Source organism: Erpetoichthys calabaricus, chromosome 6 (assembly GCF_900747795.2).
Source record: "Erpetoichthys calabaricus chromosome 6, fErpCal1.3, whole genome shotgun sequence".
Classification (NCBI taxonomy): domain Eukaryota; kingdom Metazoa; phylum Chordata; class Cladistia; order Polypteriformes; family Polypteridae; genus Erpetoichthys; species Erpetoichthys calabaricus.
Genome location: NC_041399.2, coordinates 83,275,997 through 83,289,768, shown reverse-complemented (window position 1 = coordinate 83,289,768; position 13,772 = coordinate 83,275,997). Strand labels below are relative to the sequence as shown.

General features: G+C 39.1%; 1 protein-coding gene across 1 annotated transcript in view; it reads right to left on the bottom strand.

Moving 5' to 3' along the window:
• Nucleotides 1–13,772, bottom strand: part of colec12 (collectin sub-family member 12) — a 209,844-nt gene that overhangs the window by 181,834 nt on the left and 14,238 nt on the right. Inside the window, exon 2 of the mRNA XM_028803778.2 lies at nucleotides 4,507–4,557. Within this exon, the coding sequence (XP_028659611.1) occupies nucleotides 4,507–4,557 (51 nt within the window). The remainder of the gene's footprint in view (nucleotides 1–4,506; nucleotides 4,558–13,772) is intronic.

Genomic DNA, 13,772 nt, shown 5'->3' with positions numbered 1-13,772 from the left:
AGGATTTATTAATAAGGCACACAAAAAAAAGTGTACGAAAAAGGACTTTATCTTTGGTGACCACTTGCTGGCTCCCAACAGCAGCTGTCTCTCTCTATGTACCCGTCTAACCCAAATGTGTCTTGTTTTCAGAACGGGGACTACATTCTCCATCCTTTCTTAACTAAATTGTTATTTTCTTTTCATTGACATTATTTATAAACTAGTCATTTAGCCCGTTACAATAACGGGCGCTAGAACAGTAGTACATAAACATTAGTAGGAATAGTCTATAAATGGCAAGGGACTTTGACCTCATTCTTTTTGTTGGTCGTATTTTTCTTTCTTTCAGCCTTTCTTTTGTTGATGTTTACTTGCTGAGCTGACCGTTCTTCGTGTGCTGCCGCCGTGTATTGTGTGTCTTTAATTTTCTGTGACAGTAATACTGTCTTGTACAGCTCTATTCAATAAGGGCGCGCACAAAAAGGCGAGCTTCAAAAGGGCGACCTCAATTGAGCGCGGCGAATAAAGGCGTTCGTAGATAATTTAGTTCAAATGGCCCTGGAATATGTGAAGAGCAACAAAGGTGCAGATCTTTATTTATGCGCGCCTTTATTCGCTGCGCCCAATTGATGTCACCCTTTTGAGGCTCGCCTTTTTGTGCGCGCCCTTATTGAAGGATACCTGTGCGCGCCCTTATTGAAGGATACCGTCTTGTACGTCCGCTGGCTTGTACGTCCGCTGGCTTGTACGTTCGTAATATACCTTTAATTTTCTCTAGTGGTAATACAGGTGTGCGCGTCAGTAATATGCCTTTAATTTTCTCTGACAGTAATACTGGCTTGTATGTGGCTGTAATATGCGTCACTGTATTGAGTACCTTTAATTTCCTCTCGCAGTAATACTGGTTTGTATTTCCGTAAAACGCCTCTAACTTTCTCTGACAGAAATATTGCGCATCGCACCGTGCCCCGCGCATGCGCACTTCATCAGAAGACACCCACACACGGACACCTGGATGCACATAGGGATTTTATATATATAGATAAGTAAATATGAGAAAAAAAGCATAGAACTGTGTGTATGAAAACAAAACTTTTCTATACTATGAGTCTTTTAATAGTGACAAAATCGCCATTACAATCCTGAACTGTTGCATTGTCCAAAGAAAAGAAAAGTTTGGTATCCAGTAAAAGAAGGCAACACATTTGTACTTGAATGTGCTGGAAATGATTTTTAGGTATTGTCAAGGGAAACAAACATTTCAGCTGTAGCCTACAGAGAGAAGTATGCTGACTACATGCATTATATACAGTTGGAGGCACCATTGAATTATACTGCACACCATAACCCTTTGCACCCTTAATTTCATAAGTTTTTGGAGAAAGGCTCTCAGTGTACTTTAGAATCAGTCAACTCTCCAGGCTAACTCCTCCTCTTGACATTGCAAATAAGATGCAGCAGGATGTGATAAAAAACAAGTGCTTAGTATTAAGTAATGTGATGTCCATCTCCTTCTACCATTAAAGATACTAAATGAAAGTTACAAGCCACAAACTCATTCATAAATTAAATTATTTTGTAGTTTACAGAATTAAACTTTTTGAGGCAGTTTATTAAAATTCCACTGCTGTTGTGCCCTCATTTGCAGAATAATTCAAGCACGTATGATGTCTTTGCAAATGTTTTAATACTTGCGGATCTCCCACATTAAAATGACCTGCATGGAACTGTTTGTTGTCTGCCAAGCAACATTAATCAGGTGATGGAAGGGGAACGGAGTTATAAGAGGGAGTCTGGTAGAAGCACTTTGCTCTGGCATTGTGTGGTCTACCTCTACAAAACCATCTTCTCAGAATCTGTTTACATATTTTAGCAACCCTTGGAATTCTGTTTTTGGTTTTATTATTTGTTACTAATCCACATAAATATATGAAGGATGGAATCAAGTGGTTATCAATTGGCCCAAGTGTGTGCTTGGTGTGTGGGTGAGTGTGTGTGTGTCCTGCAATGGGTTGGCGCCCTGCCCGGGATTGGTTCCTGCCTTGCGCCCTGTGTTTTAGGACCCCCTTGACCCTGTGTTCGGATTCAGTGGGTTGGAAAATGGATGGATGGATGGAATCAAGTGGCTTGAGGGCAAAATGATGAAAACAGAACAAGGCAAAGACAAATACATAATCAGAGACAGGCAATCAACAGCAGCCAATTTAGACTCCAAGCATTAAGCATTAAGGTGGTCAAAAACCAAATACTGTTTCGTTTAAATTAAGTGCTTGAGAAACTAAATTTATTTTCTTAAGTCTTTTAATTATTTTTAAGCCTAGGCTTGATCTTAAATAAAATGGCTGCCAGGACATTGCATGCCAAGCTGCATATGGAGCATGCATCCTAGCAGCACCAGATGCCATAGCAAACATTTTGCCAAACAGTGACGTCATTGATTACGTGTTCAATATGGTAGAAAATACACCAAAAAAACCAAAAGGCTAAATTTTCCTCTTAAATCCTGTGAGTATTTTGTCATACGTATGAAACAAATTGGCCCCCCAATTTTTATTTGTATATCTGAAACCGTTTGCATTTGACAAAATTTTGAAATTTCCAAATATCCCACTGTAAAGCATTGGCGAATATGCAAAAATATCAAATTTTAAATGGAGAAATGTATACTGCTTCAATTTCTATCTTGAAAGCAGGTTGCTTGAAGTTGTATATTTCATGTATGTTGTATACTTTCCTTTTATACTTGTCTGCCAGCTGCTTTAGATAAGTTAACCACAGAAGAACAAAAAAATGAAAGAAAAATAATTTCTCTATAAATAAATCAAAGGGGAAAACAATTACGTAAGCATACGTAAGTCTGAATTGATTGAATTAATATTATCTGCAGATTATTATTGTAAAGAACCAACATTATCAAGTTGCAGCTACATGGTGTTTCAACTAATTAATTACATGGGAAATGTGCAGCTGCCCTAACTGATATAAACACAGGTCAAGTTTGGAAAGGGGACTGCAGTTGATCTGAGAGCAGACGATGGGAGCCACTTGGCATGTAACAAGGTCAGCGCTCACTACTACTAATAAGGATGGGACAGGATGACAGTTTGTACCATGCTGGGTACTTTTTGGTATAATGCACAACTGATTGAGTGTGAGTTTATCCATACCTGTGTCTCTTTTAAGGCTTTAAGATAAGTGTCACCTTTCATATTTCTGTTACACAATAAATCAGTTCCTTTCCAAGTTCTTACTTATTAAATAATTTTAACAAATTACTGTGTTCTAACTAATATTAATAGCTAGATGGGGAACTTATATGAGTTGCTTTTCTCCTTTCTTAAGGTAATATTGATAGCAATTTTCTGGTAATATTAATAATTTTCTATTAATAGTTATTTTCCTTTTGCTAATTATTGGGTAGTATTCTATCGGGTATATTTTCAAAAATGTTATATTTAAGAAAACTGGACAATAGTTAGTCAAAGACCTTCCACCACTAACACCCATCAATCAATGCCCTTTTAAAATCACTTGAATTGAAATCTGCTGTCTATGAAAGCTACTAGCGGAAGCGTATTTGTGCTCCTTTTTTAACTCCATTGTAATGTACTGTTAAAAAGCAGTAATTGTATGTAATTGTATTCCATAGGTTAAAAAACACCAACCACATCTTTTTATATAATTTTCTTCTTTCAAACATCAATAAAAGCAGCATGTTTCCCACTTGCCAATCTTTTTCCAATTAAATTACTTTATCAATGGCAAGGTTGTTGAAAAGTGTGAAATTTTATTAATTTTTTTATTTTTTGCATTTTCAAAGAAAACCTGAAGCTTCTGAAAAACACATTCCTTTATTTCTAATCCACAATCTAATCTTAACATCCACCCATACATATACTAATTTTCACGCACCCTTATCCCAGTTTCAGTCACTGGAGAGTTGGAGGCATTCCCGGTAGAAGAGAGCTCAAGAGTTTATCTTGCCTTAAATGGAATGCCAGATTAATGTAATATCTTATCTCTCCAGAACAGATAACATCACACATCAATCTGAATGGACAGGATCTCTCTGCCAGAGCATTGCATTTTGGGATATATCAGCTATTAATCATCTACCATTATTTTTAAAAAGAGCTGTCAGGTGTCCCATATCAGTAGAAACAGACAGAAAACCAAGAAAGGGACATACAAGGTGATGATAGATAAATATTACAGTAAGAAGTCAGTGTGCTTGACTGATTCAACTTGTCAGCCTTCATTGTGGTGAAACTACAGTACAGCAGAAACACTTGCCAAAGTCCTAATGGCCATCTCTAAAATGCATAAAATTACATATAGAGAATTTAAATGAATGCCTTTCAGAAATTATTTCACAAGCAAAAATTAGGTCTTTTTTTATCAATCAGTAAAACACATCTCAGTTACTCTTCAAGTGTAATGGTTGTGTTCAATTTTAAAGGGCAAGAACAACATTTCAAATAGCAAAGGTAATTTAATAAGCATATATCAACATTCACTACTCACCAAACCTCTTGTATCCAAAGGACTGAACCTCCTCTTCCTCAACAAAGTCGTCTGAAAAATAACATGAAATCGGTTGGTCTAACAGAAAACAGTACTAGTGAAATCTGTAGTGAGGCATAGAACCCTCAGAATACTTAGTGCTCAGGTTTTAGATAGATAGATAGATAGATAGATAGATAGATAGATAGATAGATAGATAGATAGATAGATAGATAGATAGATAGATAGATAGATAGATAGATAGATAGATAGATAGATAGATAGATAGATAGATACTTTATTAATCCCAAGGGGAAATTCACATACTCCAGCAGCAGCATATTGATAAAAAACAATATTAAATTAAAGAGTGATAAAAATGCGGGTATAACAGACAATAACTTTGTATAATGTTAATGTTTAATGTTTAGTGGGTGATTGAAGGATGTGCACTGCTGGCCGAAAAATGACCTACCAACATCCTTACTTCTACTCCTAATCATGATTTTCCTACTGCTGTTTGCTGGTTGTTTCATTAAAAGCTAAGACATTAATTTTACCATCATGAGAAGATGTTATGAATAAACTAAAATACCATTGCTACGAACATCCATCCATCCGTTTTCCAACCCACTGAATCCAAACACAGGGTCACGGTGGTCTGCTGGAGCCAATCCCAGCCAACACAGGGCACAAGGCAGGAACCAATCCCGGGCAGGGTGCCAACCCACTGCAGGACTGCTGCGAACATAGCATTCTCAAATCTGTTTAGACCAATTAAGGGTTTCATAGAACTACAGCCTATGCCAGAGGTATTGGGCAAGAGGCAGGACCCTTCCAGACAGACTGCCAGTCCATTGCATGGCCCTTTCATGCACAAATGACATGGGGCCTATTTTAGAATCACCAGTATGCTTAACAAGTATGTCTTTGAGATGTAAAGGAAATTTTATATAGACATGGAGGGCAAATGAAAACTATACTGAGACAACAAACAGGCATACACTTTGAACTCAGGACATTCGATTTTTGGAATTTATCTGCTGATTATTACATCTTGATCTAAAATATAACAGCATTTCATTTATTATTGACAAACCTTAACTCAGTGTCTGCAGAAATGTAACATTTCAAAGAACTGATGTGGAATGATCAACTAAAAGCCTTCTCCTTACAAAATTGCAGGGCAACAAGATATTCTAGAAAGATTTTACCCCAGCAATGAGTGTCCTTAGTGCACTTTACATCTTGTGTGTTTAAGAAGAAAACCACCAGTTACCACTAAACCTTCAAACCCTTTAGTCTGGTTTTATATGAGGCACCAGTAAAACCAATGCATTCATTTTTAAGAGTTCATTTTTTCATTATAGCTCTTGCAGACTTAAACATGAGTTGGCATTTCTTGCCCTTGTTTCTAACATATGGCCTAATATTGAGATATGAATTCCTGACAGACAATTTAAACAAAAAAAAGGACTCACAATTTTTCATTCCTGTTTATTGAGAGCGAAATTGGCTGAATGTGGTGGAATTAGACCGTATTCATTTGTTCTCATAACAATCTACTGGCATTCACCTGTTCCAAGTTAGAGAATTCAACTTTGTTTGGGTTTCATTTGTGATAAAATTATGCGGGTTTGACAGAATTATTTCCTGAAGCTGCAGATCTTAAGAAGTAGTCTTTCAAGGTGAAATGGAGCGGAATTGTCCCACAACATGCACTTCAGTATAAACATCACCACACAGGCCTACTGAATTAAAATTTTCTATCTGGCAAGAGCATTGGGCCTTGCTAGTATAAGCTAAAGAAAAATTCTTATATAATAACAAGAGAATATTCAAAGTAAAACACATTTTAAAATATATGGGGAGACTAGTTAACTGGTTTGAAAGATGGAGTATTTTTACATTTTTCTAGTAGCTTCATGAAAGAGTTTGTCATCACTATTTTGTTTATTTCATAATTTTGTAATAGTGAGTCATATTCAACAATAATAATGATAATAGAATTTAATTACATGTACTAGTAATATGCATAAAATATATCATTTAATAACATTTTAGTATCATGTGTCTAAAATTGATTTCATAGAAAGCTTATTCAAATTTTAGTGATTAAAAAATCCATGTGCTATTGCTAGTTTTTGTTGGATTTGAAGAGTCTGTGGCTAACTGTAGTTCAAATTTCTTAAATATATGTTTTTTCAAAGTATATGATGAACATTTATAATCTGCACTGAAGTCTCAAGCTAAAATTGTTGGATGCATCTGAATGCAACAGATTAGTAAATCATTGTGGCACTTTGCTGATAAGTTAGCGATCATAAATCATTATGATCTTTAGATAATGTCATTATGAGCTTGTTTTTAATGTTGCAGAAATGCTGAGTATGCATTTAGGAACTGTAGTTAAAGTTTCACTGAGCCAAAAAAAAAAATATATATATATATACTGTATATATTTCTTTCATTAATTGCTCATTTTCTGCACACTCGACCTTTCTGTTTGTTTGTGAAGTTCTTTCAGTTACAAAAGATCAGGTCAGGTTGGGGAGCATGCAGTGGTACAGTGCGTTGCCGCACACAACCACATGATGAAATAGCTCAGGATCCCATCCAGGTAAACACGCGATATAATCCCACCCTCTGGAAATGATCATCTGTGAATTTCCCATCGGGATTAATAAAGTATCTATCTATCTATCTATCTATCTATCTATCTATCTATCTATCTATCTATCTATCTATCTATCTATCTATCTATCTATCTATCTATCTATCTATCTATCTATCTATCTGCTGCACCCACTTAAGTTCTCAGCAATGAGGATCCTGTGAACTGGATCACCCTTGGGGAATCACGCCACATGGCCGTACTGTTGTAACTGACGCTGCCTCATAATGCAGGTAATGTGGCTCATTTGGGACTCCATGAGCAACCACTCATTCGACACAAAGTAAAAACCAGCGGTACTTAACGATTGTCCAAATTGACATAGTACCAAAGCAGTAAAGTCTTTGTCTCAGGTCACTGGATAGTGTTTATGTCTTGCAACCATATGGCAAAACAGGAACACCAGGACTCTGAAGACTTGGACCTTCATCCTTTTGTGCAGATATCGGGAACACCATACACCCCTTTCCAGTGACCTCATGACCCCCCATGCTCTCCCACTCCATCTACTGTCTTCATAGGAAGAGTCACCAGAGACATGAATGTTGCTGCCAAGGAATTTAAGTCTCCCAATGAGGTGAACTTTCTCTCCGCAGACAGACATACTACTGATGGCTGTGTCCAAGAAGTCGTTAAAGGCCTGGATCTTGGTTTTTATCTTGGACACTCGCAAGCCCAGACACTCAAAGTCAAGATCAGTGAATCTTTCTTCACCAACAGATGCCCCACATCCACTGGACCCCACGACCATACCCAACACCCAGTCCATGCAAGCACTGAATGGAGAAGGAGCAAGAACACACCCCTGACAAAAATCAGTATCAATTGGGGAAAACACACAGGTTCTGCCTCCGACTGCACAGCACTAACAGTATCAGTGTACAGGCCAGTCATGATATCCAGGAACTTCAGGGGTATCATGCGAAATCGCAGGATGTCCCACATGGATAGCTCAGTCAACTGAGTCAAATGCTTTACGAAAATTGACAAAGGCTGCAAAGAAACTGCTGATATTCACATTTGCACTCAATGAGAATCCTCAGCGCCAGGATATGGTCAATGGTAGACCTCAGGCATATAACCAGACTGCTCTGATCAATGATAGGAAAGCAAGTGATCATAGATTCTATCGAGGATGACCATAGCAAGGACCTTACCCTGCACCAAGAGCAGTGTTATTCCCCCTGTAGTTGCCGCAATCCAGGTGGATCACCCTTCTCTTTCCAGATAGGGACGACAAGTCCCGTTTACCAGTCAGTTGGGATGATACCCATCTCTCAAATGGAAGCAAAGATTCTTACAATGCCAGAAAAGACTTACCACAAGACGGGATAAGTTCACCCTGGATACCACAGATCAATGCAGCCTTCCCTACCCTCAGCTGGTTCACCACCTGTTCGATATGAGTGAGACTGGGTGGTTCACAGCTAATTGGAGGATCAGCCTCAAGAACTGTGGAGCCAGAGATGTACAACATCCTAGCCAAAAGATCAGCTTTAAACAGCTGCTCAATGTAGCCAGTCCAGCAGACCACAACTGCAGCAGCATCTGTAAGGACCATTCCATTACTCACCTTTACTGCGACTCTCCCAGAAACAAATTTGGATTTATGTAATGCTTCAGTTCCTCAGGAGCATAATCCCCGGAAGAATCAAAACCATCGGAGAGCCAATGGGGTCAGGCCTGTTGGGGATCAGAACTGGTGTGGCGCTGAGGTGTCGCCCACTACATGGCAGCACTCGGGACCCAATTTGAAGCAGCCCATGGGGTAGGTGGGTGAACCATCTTGTCTCTCTGGCATGATGATCATCTTCCTCTACTGTCAGAGGAACTTCCAAAACCCTGCCTTTCAGTGGTGGCACTGTCTGAGGTGCACAGACCTGGGAGTAGCCAGATCTCTGTAGGCGGGTACACCTTTGATTGGTCTGGTCGCTCTAATGGCTGTCATACTTGGAGAGTAGCAGTTGCTGTGGTGGATCGGCTCCTTCTGATAGTGTCTGATGTCACTCCTTTCAACAAAGATATTATTAGAGTCAGATTAAGACACTTTCAGGGTGCCTTGTCTGTTGTGTCAGTGTATGCTCCAATCAAAGTGAGTGATGTCTTAGTGAGGGAGACATTTTATTTGCAACTGCGCTCGGTGGTTGATGGGTGCCCGTGAGATGATACTCCTCTGGTCATGGGTGACTTTAGTGCAACCATTGGCATCGACAGGGCTGACTATGAGGATTGTGTCGTCCCCATGGGTCTGGAGACTGTGGTGAAAGTGTCTTCATATTCCTTGACTTTGCAAAAATTCAGGGACTGCAGACCACTGGGCTCTGAGCTTGGTACTCCAGTACTGGTTGTGCAGTGAAGGGGGCTCCTACAGAACTGCAGGGTCTACAGAAGTGCCCAGTTTGTGAATTCTGATCACAGATTTGTTGTTGCTACTCTGAAGATTCGGCTTAGGTCCAGTAGGCTACCACCTACTAGGAGAATGAGGCTGGATCTGGCTGGACTCCAATCATGGTGTTTCTAATGAGTATGCATGCAGTTTGTGTCAGGAACTTGCAGACTTGGGTGCGACCACCAATCCTAATGTGATGTGGGAGACCTTCCATGACTCCACCCTGAAGGTTGCTGAGGGATGTGTTGGTGTTGCCGGTCTTCCCAGAAGGAGGTATTTCATCTTGCAGGGCACCCTGGATATCATCAATAGGAACTGCAGTGCACGGCTTGATGGCAACTCAGTTACAACATTTATGGATAAATTTACTAAGCAGCAAAATACACAAGGCTGGACCACACCCTGATTAGATACAAATTAAGCCACACACTTTTATATTAAGCCAATTAAGTAATGTGATTTGACATTACTGCTAGGGCAAACATTTATGAACATCAAGCAAATTAGACACAGAACCCAATCTCAGAACGAGACAACTGATCCAAATGTTATGAAGCAATAATACCAGCTGTTGCAGCAATGTCTCATCCTCAATCCCAAGGTTTCTCTTGCTTTTCACAGCATACATCCCAGAAAAAAATACATTTATAATACATGCCACCTGAAAAATTCCCAGACAACTTTGAAATCATGGAGCATATAAATTGTGGACAGTATGAAGAATACAGAGGTCTTATGTGGAGTGAGCTGAACCTTCTGCAGCTCAACTTTACCAAAGCCAAGGAAAAAGTGGGGGAGTTTTGAAAGAGCAAGGTGTCCTCGACAACTGGCCTTCATCTTGGAAAGATTAGTTGGCCATGGAAATTAAGTACCTCAGCATGCAACTGGACAGATATCTGGATTGGACTGCCAAAACTACAGGCATATGCAAAAACATTCAGAGTGAGTTCCATGTCCTGAGGAAGCTTAGGCCCATGGCATCACTCGCCAAGTTCTACATGTGTTCAATCAATCTGCAATTACAACAGCATGGGAACACAAGATGCCAATAGACTTAATACGTTGATCAGGAAGGCTGACTTTGTACTAAGGACTATCTTAATTTTTATTAGATCTTTATTCATTTTCATTTATTTTTTCTACTTTCTCCTATGCAAAATTGAGATAATGCTTATCCTGATCACAATCTTACATTTGGCAAACAGAGTTTTCTTTATTTCACAGGGTGAAAGAAACAGAGACTGTCAAGTGGCTTCTTACACCATGTCCATCCTGTCGTGTTAGTCACCATTTTGAAATTGACAGGTGTCACAGCTCTTGCTCTTAAGGAAATCTTGGCACAAAAGCCACTTCTTGGCCTAACCTGATAAAGTTTCAAATAGGATCATCAGCACTCAGTTCATGTCTGCCGATATGTCTCCCTCAAACCACCAGAGCTGAACAAACTGGAGCAACTGTGTGGCAGCATATTGTGAAAGATTCCCCCAAAACAGCAGGCTAAAAACTCTCTACTTTAAAAAGCATCTGGATCTGTCTCATGCCGAAAAAACTAAATGAAGACAACAAATGGGTAATAAATATATTGCCTGTAAGGTAAATGAGAAAATTTGTATTGAGGTCGTCATGTACAAGCACTATGGTGATAACTTTCAAGAGCTCTTTGAAAAAAAGAAATATGTCTCAGTCATGGAATGAAAGTGAAATTATCTAACATCATATGGGCAGCTGACATTAATTTAAAATGGATGATTTCAGCTTTTTCTTTTCTTTGAGTTATAAAATACTGTTGATAGAATTCTGCTAATAGACCGCTGCAATTTACAGTACATTTAATCACTGAATTATGTCATAGAAACAGTTTTTCTTACTCTAAAAATGAAAGTATGCAATTCAGCTTTTCTATTACTTCAAAGATCATTTTGCCAAGCAGACACAATGTCTCCTCAGAGAATTCTCATGTAATGGCACTTTATACCGAATAAACAGAATATAACAAAATTGCCAGGATAATCCTATAAGACCTTCTAGGTCTGCTACATATCATAAACTTGATGAGCTTTGTGAAATAGTACTAATGGGCAACATTAAGGACCTTTGCTAAAAATAATGGGAAAAGGATGGCGTACAGAATAGCAGGCGTGATTATCAAAGAAACTACCATGTGTACAACTACACAAAGAATAAAAGAAACGTCAAAAACCCTTGACAGATATGGATGTCTGCATCAACTGTTGTCGGTCAGACACACTGCAGCTCACTGCACCAACATGAGCAGGAGCGTTCACCACATTGCCCCCAGCATTAACTCTCCCGCAGGCAAGAGTGGCAAATCTATAAACTGCATCTGGCCACAAGCATGAATTTAATACAGTATTGGCGATTATAGTGAAAACTGAAAAAGCTGGCGTGATAGTAAATAAAAAAATAAAAATCATTTATGCAAATTTTAAATCCAATAAGCAGAACCACTATGTGGTTAGGAGGTTTAATTCTGTAAAGATTGATGAATTCTAGACAAACTAGGGGGCTCCGCCCCCTGCTCGCTTCGCTCGCCAACCCCTGGCGTTGGGGCATGATAAAGAGTGAGATGTATGAATTAGATATAGAATAGTGTGCAGGTTTGGATGATGCCTATATAAATACAAAATAGAGTGTTTGGCATAGAGTAATATTTTATTGGAATATTTCTCTGTATCAACATTAGTAGTAAAGATGGTGTCTTGACTTTGAATGAGTCTTCCTTGGCATGGATCATTTTTAACTTTAAGTTTAATGTGAGATGAACGTCGAACACATGAGAAGGCAACATAAAGATGTCCATGTCCAAAAACGGGTTCAGAGAGGCAGATTCAAACTTTGTCCATGGTTTGTCCTTGTGATTTGTTGATGGTCATGGCAAATGCAGGTTTAATGGGGAACTGTCGGTGTTTCAATGTAAAAGGTAATTCCAGGTCAGAACTCATAAGGTCAATTCCAAGAATGAGAACAGTATTGTTAACATGTGAATCAGAAAGAACTGTTGCTTGAATAACATCGTGTGTTATGGTGTTGACGACTAACCGTGTGCCATTGCATAAACCCTGTTTAGTGTTAAGGTTTCCTAATAGCATGATTATTGTTCCGTTTTTAAGGGTAAGGTTGTGTTGTGGTCATCCGTCCGGGTTAATGGTGTTCAAATATTCTAAGGGTAAATTCAGATGTTCATTGTCGTCATCAGAGTCAACTTTGTCAGAGCTTAGAAAGAGCCGTGTCTCTCCAGGAAGTAATGAAATGACCTGTTTAATAATGTGATTAACAGTAATATTTTTTGGACATAATATAGTGCGTTGTGTTAACCACATATGCGAAAGCAGTATGGGCCATTGCCTTTTGGTGTCCTGTTATGTTCTCCGGTAGATGCAAAAGCAAATGAACTATTGTAGGATCTAATGCAGTTCATAAAGTTTTTACTTTCAGGCACATCGTTAGTTAGAAGCTTCTGTAGATATTCAGGATATGAATGTAAAGGAGGCTTTCTAATCTGCCCCTTTTGACAACAACGTGTAAATTCATTATTTGTATTGCCAGTTGTTTCTTCTGTGAAGTTAAGTGAATGACAATGATTGCAAATGACATTCATTAATCCCAATGAATTTTCCTCAATAGTGGACTCATTATTGAAAGCGTTGTCAGCCAACTGGCGTAAGCGTTTATCAGACGTCTGGCGTTGATGTCTGCGACGGGCATGTTTTGCTTGTGGCGTTTGAGTGCCGCGTTGTTGCATGTCCATTATTTGTGACGCGCTATTTTTGATTTTTAATTGATTCGCCTCCGCTTTGCGCAAAGTCCGTTTCACTCTACGTCGTGCATTGTTTGTATCGTGCCTTGTCCGGTTTTGTATTTCGGTCAGTTGAGCTTTCTGCTTTTTGAGTCCCGCTTGCTTGTTTTCTGGCAGGTCATATGCGCGTTGCTTTGCTCCCTTTTTTGTATGTCTGAGTCGCGAGCTCTTTCTTTTGAAATCGTGCTTGTTTCGATGCAGCACTTTGAGACGCGTACTGTATGCATCTACGTTCAATGTGTCTGTTCATTTGGGCACGTCTCTGTAACGGGGTTACTCGAGCTTTGAATTTTTTGATCCGAGACATTTTTTCTCACGTATTTTCCGAAGCGCGTTGTATGCGCCGCCGTGTATTGTTTTGGTTTCATTCGTGTTCGTATGTTTGGTCCCGTTATCCGATCCGAATC